The sequence below is a fragment of the Ptychodera flava genome, chromosome 13 (genome assembly GCF_041260155.1).
Source record: "Ptychodera flava strain L36383 chromosome 13, AS_Pfla_20210202, whole genome shotgun sequence".
In the NCBI taxonomy this organism is placed as follows: domain Eukaryota; kingdom Metazoa; phylum Hemichordata; class Enteropneusta; family Ptychoderidae; genus Ptychodera; species Ptychodera flava.
Window position 1 is genome coordinate 28,214,589 of NC_091940.1, and position 10,822 is coordinate 28,225,410.

Consider the following 10,822-nt stretch of genomic DNA (forward strand, 5'->3'; position numbering starts at 1 on the left):
GCTGAAAATAATCAGCGTATTAAGCAGTTTTATTGCAGTTCACTGCAGTAGCTTCGCTACGCTGTCCAATACTGAAAGTGTAATGCTCCGTGTCTATTCTGACCATCAGCGACGAAAATATTGGTAGGGTGTAATCTGCCATTCAGTGCTATGAGTATCATACCCTGCGTATACCCTACGGCCAAATCCCCGGGCACTGCATCACGGAACCGGTAAAATAATTGTAGACCTATCGTATGGAAAGCCATAGCTGTCTTATGATGTATGAGAACTATATGTCACCCCAATTAAACATTACACGATGCAGATATGACATTATGTGATGTGGTTATAGCATTATAAGATGAGGTTATACAATTATGTTGTGAGGTTATAGCTTTGTGTGATGATGACATGCCATTATGTGATGAGGACATGCCGTTATGTGGTGAGGGAACCTGACTTAAGGAAACGGGCGAGGTTTCAAAGTGAATTGCCGATGGCAATGCATAATGCTTCCATTATGTTGATAAAAGCCTTGTTTCGCAGATTAAGCTTTAATATCGTATCAGGTTTTACAACAATTTTGAACAATATTTTTGTTTTCATCAAACGTCTTGAATCGCAGAAAATGCCACTCAACATCTATACCATTAAAATTGCATATGACATTCTTTCGCTCAGGGGAACTTTGGGGCTTCTTTTTGGTAGCGAGCAAGAGCTACATAGCTCTAAATAGGTCAGCCCGTCATTTTTACAGCCTGGATTGTCGGAATAATTCATCCTACCATCTTGAAAATTGTAGTACTGTACAGGACGTGACGTAAATTAGCTTAGAAGGGCGTTAAAACAGCGTATCAGGCATCGTCCACTTCCAAACTCTTCTAATATTAGACTCTAACTTAGAAGTTAAACAATGTTGTCAATTTTATCCGATATTATCCGATAAAACAGCATGGCGGGCATCGTCCACTTCAACACCCTTCTAATATTAGACTCTAACTTAGAGATATAATTCATTTCGTCTTGAGGAGATGTGCATAATTTTCCCATAGTGAATAATGTAAAGTGAAATGACTTATTTTATTTTATATAAAATTGGCACACAAAAAACAGTACAATACCATACATCATACATAATGTTTTCCGCATTGTCCAGTATGAACGAATGGCAGTTATTTCATTTTCATTTCATCTCTCTCTCTCTCTCTCTCTCTCTCTCTCTCTCTCTCTCTCTCTCTCTCTCGTGTGGTCCACCTCCATCCGCTGAAGTACATCTTCGATGCGCCGCTACATATTACCAAAGATTTGATCGTGCTGCTGGTTCAGTGGTCCTTCAGCCGGTCTGTGGGTTCTGCCATCTCTCGTACTCGTCGATTATTGACTCTAACGCCAGATTTAAGAATCACATAGTCGTGCTGCTTCAGCTACACAGGATACTCCCACCCATTTGTTGCGCTTGTATAGTTGGGGGAATTACGAGTTGAGTAGACTCTCTCCTAGCTTTGCATGGCAGGGCTGTGTGTTACCAGGCCGTATAACGCCGGTAACACACAGCCCTGCCATGCAGAGCTAACTCTCTCCCAGCCCCTCGGCGGCTTCACCTCCATGCTTCACCTAACACTGACCTCAGACCATAATACCGCCCTCAGAAAGTGAGCCGAGCGAAGCTCGGCTCAGTGAGCAGGAAAATGAGCCAGCGAGGGACTTCTTGTTTTTTCGTTATTTTCGATTTTTTTGATTGGTTTTGAAAACTCCACTCAACCTTTCTCCAGTTTGCCTGCCATTGAACCAGCTTTCGTAACAGACATGCCTAGTATGAGATAACAAGTGATATCGGTGTTGGTAGCTCGCTACTCGCATATCAAATATCTTAGGCTTGTACTATTACGTAATTGCCCTAATAGATACTAAATTTAGCCGTTGTGCTATTATAGTCACTGGGGCGGAATGTCCATGGCTCAAAAAGTCTACAGTGAAGCGTTGAAAACGCCGGTGCATTGAACAAAAATTAAAATGTCATATTGGGAAGTTGCGAGACAAGCAATTAGAAGCCCTGACGTCAACATTTGCCAACGGCAGTAAATTTCGTAAATCCATTGAAATATTTGGCACCATTTTACAAGTGGTATAGCCAAATCTGATGACGTCAAAGATGTGCGTACTTATGGAAATGAGGTCAAAGGTTACGTTCTAAAAGGGGCAATTATTTTAGGGTAAGATTTGGAATGGGGAATAATTGAAAAGGGTCGCAATTTTTTTACTGCCTTCACTCCTTTCCCTCATTTTAGAGTATCCTATTAGTCTATCCACATTTTCTTCAGACGCCCTGAAACCTGCGTGGAAGAAACGGTTGATTAATGACAGGGAGAGCCGATCTCACTTGGCGCATGGTTTGTGACATGGCGTGACCTGTACTTTACAAATGACGTCATCTGGTCACTGATCGGTTAAAAGTCGGAATACATTATCATAATGAGTCGCCGATTGTGAAAATGACCCGGACTGTATATTGCAAAGTCGTATTGGTCTGCCGTCTCAAAAGTCACGTACTCAAAGTTAATGTAGGTGAAAGCATCATTTGTGAAAAAAACAAAATATTAAAAAATGCTCATGTGATATGTAAATATACAAAAATTCATTGAATCTCTTTGAAAGAACCTTCATGACAACTTTTGAAGAATTATAACGAGTGATTTTTGAAATATAACATCCTTTTTAATACTGGATATAACAAAAAATACCGCAATTATACGGTGTCGCTCACATTTGATCAGAATTGGTACATACCAGTATGGGTACCAAAGATCAACAATAAATGTTGTTTCTATCTGTTCACTGCAGGAAAATTCTACGTTGATGTTATGGACAATGGTTTCTGCACAGTACAACAAGAAAAACAACAAGAATAACAGAGGTTTGACATACTGCTACAGAGAAATTGATGATCAAAAAAGGGCAAAAATTGTCCTAAAAACACAAATATTGAAATTTCACCACACTTTTTGCAAATAGCTTCTCAGCTTGTCAAAAGATGATCTGCAACATTTCGCGAAATCTATCAGCAATATAAATCACTGGGCCATAAGTAGTTACAGCACGCAATCTTATTTGCACTAGTGATATGGATGTACATTGTATCCTCAGACAGCGTCGAACTAAAAACAATTATTAATCTGAAAATTTACTTGGTAAAAAAAATTAGCACAGCTTTCCTCATTTGGAAATTTTTTTTTAGAAATTTACAGTAACAGTTGTAAAAAAAAATGTTCACAATTTCATTGTGACCACCCCCTCCCAAGATCTAATGGTCCGTCTCTTAGTTTGAGCAGGTCTGTTAATATGTAAGTTCATAAACAATGACAGGAAATGACTACAGGTCAGTGGAGTATCCTGTTTCAGCCATTGGCATGCGACCACTCATGAACATTTGCAGAATTTCCCTTTTTCTTACCTCATTTGCACATTTTTGACACTGATGTGTTCATTTGAACAAATTCACATCTCAACCCCTACATCTACCTGTACACCAAATACTGAGACGGTAGCTTTGGCGGTATGGGAGCCTTTGTGTGTGACGGACATACATCCGCACATACCCACAAATATACAGACATACAGACGCCACTCAGACTCATCATATAAGCTCTTTTTGGTATTTATATATAAAACCAACATGAGCTAAAAATTACAGTATTTGCTGATATTATTAAGATTTGAAAAAAAGCTGAATGGGAATACCAATACAGACCTGAAAAGAAAAGTTTAACTGGGTCGTGACAAAAATTTTCACCAAAATGAAGAATCCATTTTCTAAAAATCAAAATTGAAGATTGTTATACAAAATCATCCAAACAATACACATCAACTATCAACTAAACACAACAATGAATTGTATTTGCGATCTGCTAGTGGTACGTGTATCTCAGTTGTAGATAATTTATCATATTTTTTACACTTTCAGTTATCAAAAATGAAAAAAGCGAAAAATATCTACATAGGCAAATTTCACCTCTATTTCAATTTTGTAGATACAAGAAACTTACAACGCAAATGAGATTACTTAATAGAAGTTGGTTTTTGAAAAAGGTAGGTCAAATTGATCTTTGTATTCTCAAACATGTGAATATGCAATTTTTTCTCAAATTTTCAAAGAACTTGATACCACCACTTCATGGTACATCAAGGTGACTATATTGTTAATGTCATTTTCTATATGTTTCTTGGATGTGGTAAATTATTGTTTTACCACTAATAATACCAATTATTGTACAATTTTCACTACACGTTAATAAGGCCATCCTAGGAAAATTAAGTAGCAAAATTGTCACAGCTCTGACCAGTGGCATCTGAAAACAGTGTCCTTTCAACTCTCTAGTCAAAATCTAAGACAAGTGTGCTTTACCAAAAAACACATACAAAAATCATATAGTTAAGACATTTACCATGCTCTTATATGTGAACTAAAGATGATGAAAAATTAACCTCTAAATTTTGTATCAAATCATTATTGCATAGTAGTACATTCCTAGCAATTGTTACCCAATCACTGCTGGCAGCAGTACCTAGAATTATTCATATAATGAAACTGGGTAAACAAAACTCAAAAATCTTACTATCTCTTTGGCACAATATTAACCCTGACTTCCATTGTGCAACTTGATCCCGCTTTCAGGAGTATATTTTGTCTGTTACACTACTGAAAATCATATTGGGTCCATTTGTTACAAAACAATCACAAAGGTATTGGCATGCACAATGTACATTTACTTCCGATGTATCTTTAAGTGTTTATTTGCCTAACAGCACACACTCTTCTTCCTCAATGAGCCATACACACATGCGCACATCAATATTTTTTGCTGAACGATAGTATAAAGTGATTAAAACGGATAAAAAATTATTCAATCAGAGTGAGACTAAGTTGGACATCGTGTTTTAAAAGATTGCATGAAAAACATAGTATAGAAGCGAGAATAACAACAAGGTGTACTGTATATCCATTTTTGTGTATGCTGTACACAAGCTTGATGCTTCCGACTAGACTTACAATGTTTGAGGTAAACATAGGTCATTCTTTAACGTTGCACTTGTTCAAATTTTACTAAAACTAAGACTAATATCAAAGATATCACAGGAACAGTTTTTGAGGAAAAAAATTGATAAAAATGTCTAAAATTGCTAAAAAACATTTTCCGGTTTCATTATAATTTGAATGTATCACATCTTGATCACAACTACAAGACAAGCATTTCTTGTAAAAAAAAAGTTAACAAAAATTTAAAATTGGCTTAAAATTGAAATTTGCATATTTCAGCACCATTTGAACAAATGTGAACTAGGTCATCACTAGGGACCTATATCCCAAATATCAATGCTGTCTCACCAGCAGTTTTGAAAAAAAAATTAAAGATTTTTTCACCAAAAAATGACAAAATTGTCTTCAAAATACCAAGAAGATTTTTTAGAGATTTTTTGACAAAATTAGCAAAATAAGCCTCAAAAATACAAGTCATCGTTGATGACACAGTCCCCACTTGTATATGGGTACTTTGATTACAGGTCCTGAGAGAGAAAAGAGTCCTCTTCATTAGGTCTGTGATCAAAATACTTTTGAATAAATTCGCTTGATACATGTCTGAGTTGTAGTTCAGGACATGAAAAAATCGTAATAAAATGGCCATATGGTAGCCATATTGGATCGTATCTCAAAACAAATCAATGTGCATATATATTACATAGGTCAATGTCCTTGTACCAACTTTGATTAAAATCGGTTGAGATATGCCTGAGTTATGGCTTTGTACATGAAAAAATCACAACGAAATGGCCGCATAGCAGCCATATTGGATCGTATCACAAAACAAATTAACGTGCATATGTATATCTTTGGTCAATCTCCTTGTACCAACTTTGAATAAAGTCGCTTGATACAGGTCTGAGTTATGGTTCTGGACATGAAAAAACGTAATAAAATGGCCACACGGCGGCCATATTGGATCGTATCACAAAACAAATCCATGTGCATGTGTATGACATAGGTCAATGTCCTTGTACCAAGTTTGAATAAAATCGGTTGAGATATGCCTGAGTTATGACTCTGTACATGAAAAAATCGTAAAAAATGGCCGCACAGCGGCCATATTGGATCGTATCACAAAACAAATCCATGTGCATGTGTATGACATAGGTCAATGTCCTTGTACCAACTTTGAATAAAATCTGTTGAAACATGCCTGAGTAATGGCTCTGTACATGAAAAAATCGTAATAAAATGGCCGCCTGGCAGCCATATTGGATCGTATCACAAAACAAATCGACGTGCATCTGTATGACATATGGAGTAATCCTTGTACCAAGTTTGTATGAAATCGCTCCAGGCATCTCTGAGATATCTGCGTGAACGGACGGACGCACGGACGGACGCACAGACATGACCAAATCTATAAATCCCCCGGACAGTGTCCGTGGGGACTAAAACTTAGCATATTTCATCACAATTCGAATAAAAGAGCTTTAAAATAAGCCTCCACAAGATGTAAATTAGGGAAAATGTAAACAGTTCAAATATCTGTCCACGTGGCACTTCCTACCTTCATGCAATTTGATTTTTGACCAGTCATATCTTGAGTGTGAAGGTAAACATGAAAACAAGACATGACCATCAACAAATCACAGTTCTTCTTTGTGCCTTCCAAGTATACATAACACTTTCAAATTGGCTTACATATACAGAAATGGAAACTTTCTATCATGATTTTCGAATCTGAGTGTGTTAAAGGTTTCTATGAATGGGTAGAAAATGCAAATTGCAGCTAACAGCAAGTTGGCTGAGGAATCTTTCCGTCAGCGACATTAACTCTAACCCTCCCCTCAATGCATAATAAAGCATGCAACAGCTACTGAAGGGAAATCGTTCTCCCTTTTACAGTCCAGCCGCACAGATCTACATGAACAGAACTTTGCTGACAAATTCCAAATTTGTTCGAAAAGTGATGCTTTTGATTGTACCAAAACGTTTACAACATTGCTGGGTAGCTTACAACAGAAGTACCTGAAAAACTACTTGAAAAGTTTGTTTTGAATACCAGCTGGTATTAGGTAGTTATTTCCAGTACAAAGCAATGCAAACGAAATAGGGAAACGCTGTTTACAGCTCACCCATATAACAGTAAACTGTGTAATGGTATGTACATTTAAATCAGTTCATGAATTAATATTATATTTCGATGACTACTCAAATTTAGCAGTATAAAAATACTTAACAAAAGATTAAAATACATAGCGTCAAAGTGACACTTTGCTCTCATTTGGTTACACGTGGGAAGCCAGAGTGAGTGTATTCACAATATTTCAAAGCTTTTATGGACCTTGAGCTTGTGATATTCATAGTCAAGTGCATATGAAAAAAAATTGGTACACTGTCCATTGAAGTATCAAAAGGTTGGGAACTGTTGCAACTGTTGATCACACACACACACACTTTGGCAGTACCATGCAACCTTGTATACCATAATTAGCGATACAATCTGCGATACGAAAGTAAAAGTGTCCTCCATTAATATTTTATCATATACCAATGACATTCACCGTAAAATTTCAGCTATGATATTTCATGGTAAACGTTGAGATATGCACGATAAACATTATCGGTTTTGGCGTTTTCCTGAACTACATTTTATTAGCAGTTTGTTGGTAAATAACGTAAACAAACAAAATGGCTGCCGCTCCCCGCCTGCAAAGCGATGTCGCCAACGTAAAAACTCAAAGGCTTTGAGGAACACGGGTATTCTGGTTGCAAAATACGGAAATAATATGTTGAGTCTTGTAATGTTTTCCCATGGATTTCCTGTTAAAGTTCTCGTATTTTGGCCAAGCTCTAGCAAACATTCTGCACGTCGCCGGCACTGTGCACGGTCTACTACCCCCCAAACAGGTGGTGAGCGCGTGGCGTGACAGCTGTGTCGCGCGCGCGACGACTGTTGACATGGCAAATCTCAGGGTAAACAAACAAATTGGCGTCCCCTCTCCGTGCGAGCTCCGTGCCGTACGACAATCGAAATTAGGATAAAGCTGAGCACCGTTTTTGATCAGTTACAATTGTAATAGCATATTGTACCTTAAATGGTTCCTCATGTATGACGAATTTTGTATCCCGGTGTCTTTTTTCTTGGGGTTCATTGAGATACGGAGGATTTGCAATGATGTTACATTGTATGTGAGGACTAATAAACTCTTCATTTTTGGTGAATCCTCATGTAATATGAGAGACGTGAACTAAATTGAAATGTTTACCACAAACTTCGAAGACCTTTAGCCCTTCATTTGTATGTGTCTTGGTGTGAACTTTTAGACTTCTGTTTAAGTAAAATCCTAAAAGCATAATTGGCCGACATGTGGCTTCTCTTTTGTATTTGTCCTGATGTGACGTTCTAGATTTCCACTCCGTGCAAATCCCTTTCCACACAAATTGGACAAAATGGCTTTTCCTTTGTATGCACCCTGATGTGATCTTCGAGAGTACTACTACATGTAAAACCCTTACCACTTACTTTGCAAACAAATGGCTTTTCATTTGTATGTATCCTGATGTGATATTTAAGATTTCCACTGTGTAAAACCCTTACCACATACTGTGCTGACAAATGGCTTTTCATTTGCATGTGTTCTGATGTGAACTTTGAGAGGCGAACTATGTGCAAAACCTTTATCACATACTTTACAGACAAATGGCTTTTCATTTGTACGTGTCATGATGTGAATTTTGAGAGTACTACTACGCGTATAACACTTACCACATACTTTGCAGACAAATGGCTTTTCATTTGTATGTGTCATGATGTGACGTTTTAGATGTCCACTCTGTGTAAAACCCTTACCACATACTTTACAGACGAATGGCTTTTCATTTGTATGTGTCCTGATGTGATTATTGAGAGTACCACTCTGTGTAAAACCCTTACCACATACTTTGCAGACAAATGGCTTTTCATTTGTATGTGTCCTGATGTGACGTTTTAGATCTCCACTCCGTGCAAAACTCTTTCCACACACTTTACAGACGAATGGCCTTTCATTTGTATGTGTCCTGATGTGATTATTGAGAGTACTACTCTGTGTAAAACCCTTACCACATACTTTGCAGACAAATGGCTTTTCATTTGTATGTGTTGTCATGTGAATTTTGAGAGTTCTACTTTGTGTAAAACTCTTACCACATACCTTGCAGACAAATGGCTTTTCATTTGTATGTATCCTGATGTGACATTTAAGATGTCCACTCTGTGTAAAACCCTTACCACATACTTTACAGACAAATGGCTTTTCATTTGTATGTGTCTTGATGTGACGTTTTACATGTCCACTCATTGCAAAACTCTTTCCACATACTTTACAGACAAATGGCTTTTCCTTTGTATGTGTCCTGATGTGATATTTGAGACTACCACTATTTGTATAACCCTTACCACATACTTTGCAGACATATGGCTTTTCATTTGTATGTGTCCTGATGTGATATTTGAGACTACCACTATGTTTAAAACCCTTTCCACACACACTGCAGACAAATGGCTTTTCATTTGTATGTATCCTGTTGTGTAGTTTAAGATTTCCACTCTGTGTAAAACCCTTACCACATACTTTACAGACAAATGGCTTTTCATTTGTATGTGCCATGATGTGACGTTTTACATGTCCACTCATTGCATAACTCTTTCCACATACTTTACAGACAAATGGCTTTTCCTTTGTATGTGTCCTGATGTGATATTTGAGACTACAACTATTTGTATAACCCTTACCACATACTTTGCAGACAAATGGCTTTTCATTTGTGTGTGTCCTGATGTGATATTTGAGACTACCACTATGTTTTAAAACCCTTTCCACACACACTGCAGACAAATGGCTTTTCATTTGTATGTATCCTGTTGTGTAGTTTAAGATTTCCACTCTGTGTAAAACCCTTACCACATACTTTACAGACAAATGGCTTTTCATTTGTATGTATCCTGTTGTGTAGTTTAAGATTTCCACTCTGTGTAAAACCCTTACCACATACTTTGCAGACAAATGGCTTTTCAATTGTATGTGTCCTGATGTGAACTTTTGGATGTCCACTTGTTACCAAACCCTTACAAGACACTTTGAAGTCAAATGGCTCTTCACTTCTGTGTGTCGCAGCGTGGATTTTGAGGTTGTTACCGCTGTTGAAGACCTTACGGCATACTTTGCAGACCAACTTCTGTTCATCAGTCTGAATCAGTGTGTGGTGTAACATGTTTTCATCCTGTGTAAAACTCTTTCCACACTCTTTACAAACCAATGGCATTTTCTTTCCGTTAGTCAACTTATGACTTAGTTCACGTTCTATATATCTAAAAGTCTTGTCACAATCTTGGACGAGAGAGGTTTCTTATTCAGCAAAGCTAGTCGTCTCATATACGTTTTCCGTACATTTCTTCCCTTGCTGGTTGAACTTGCGTTGTAAAAAGAGTTATTTACAACAGGCGTCTATGAATATTCTGAAATATAAGAATAATTTTAATAATTGTCTAAGAGTTCTAACATCAATGTAATGAGAAAATTTCGTGAATTTTATGTTTTATCGTGACTTTGCGAAATTTCCAGGTTCACAGTTGTCACATCACAAAGTATCTTTGACCATAAATCGTATCGCCTGTCAAATATTTCATAAACATAGGGCCAAAGTCCCTGAAGCTACTATAGAAATGGATACAAAATTAAGTATTTCCTGACAGTATGAAATTATCTCACTAAGGTCATCCTAGGGACTTGTAAACCAAATATTAAAGCTGTCTGACCAGCGGTTTCGAAAAAC

The 10,822-nt window shown here is 37.2% G+C and overlaps 1 protein-coding gene across 1 annotated transcript; it reads right to left on the reverse strand.

Moving 5' to 3' along the window:
- Positions 1-7,917: 7,917 nt before the first annotated feature.
- Positions 7,918-10,495, reverse strand: LOC139148046 (zinc finger protein 26-like). The gene is made up of 2 exons (XM_070719316.1): positions 9,877-10,495; positions 7,918-9,620 (listed from the first exon to the last, which is right to left on the reverse strand). The coding sequence occupies exons 1-2, from the start codon at positions 10,310-10,312 to the stop codon at positions 8,578-8,580; spliced, it is 1,479 nt and encodes a 492-aa protein (XP_070575417.1). The 5' UTR covers positions 10,313-10,495; the 3' UTR covers positions 7,918-8,577.
- Between the last annotated feature and the right edge of the window lie 327 nt (positions 10,496-10,822).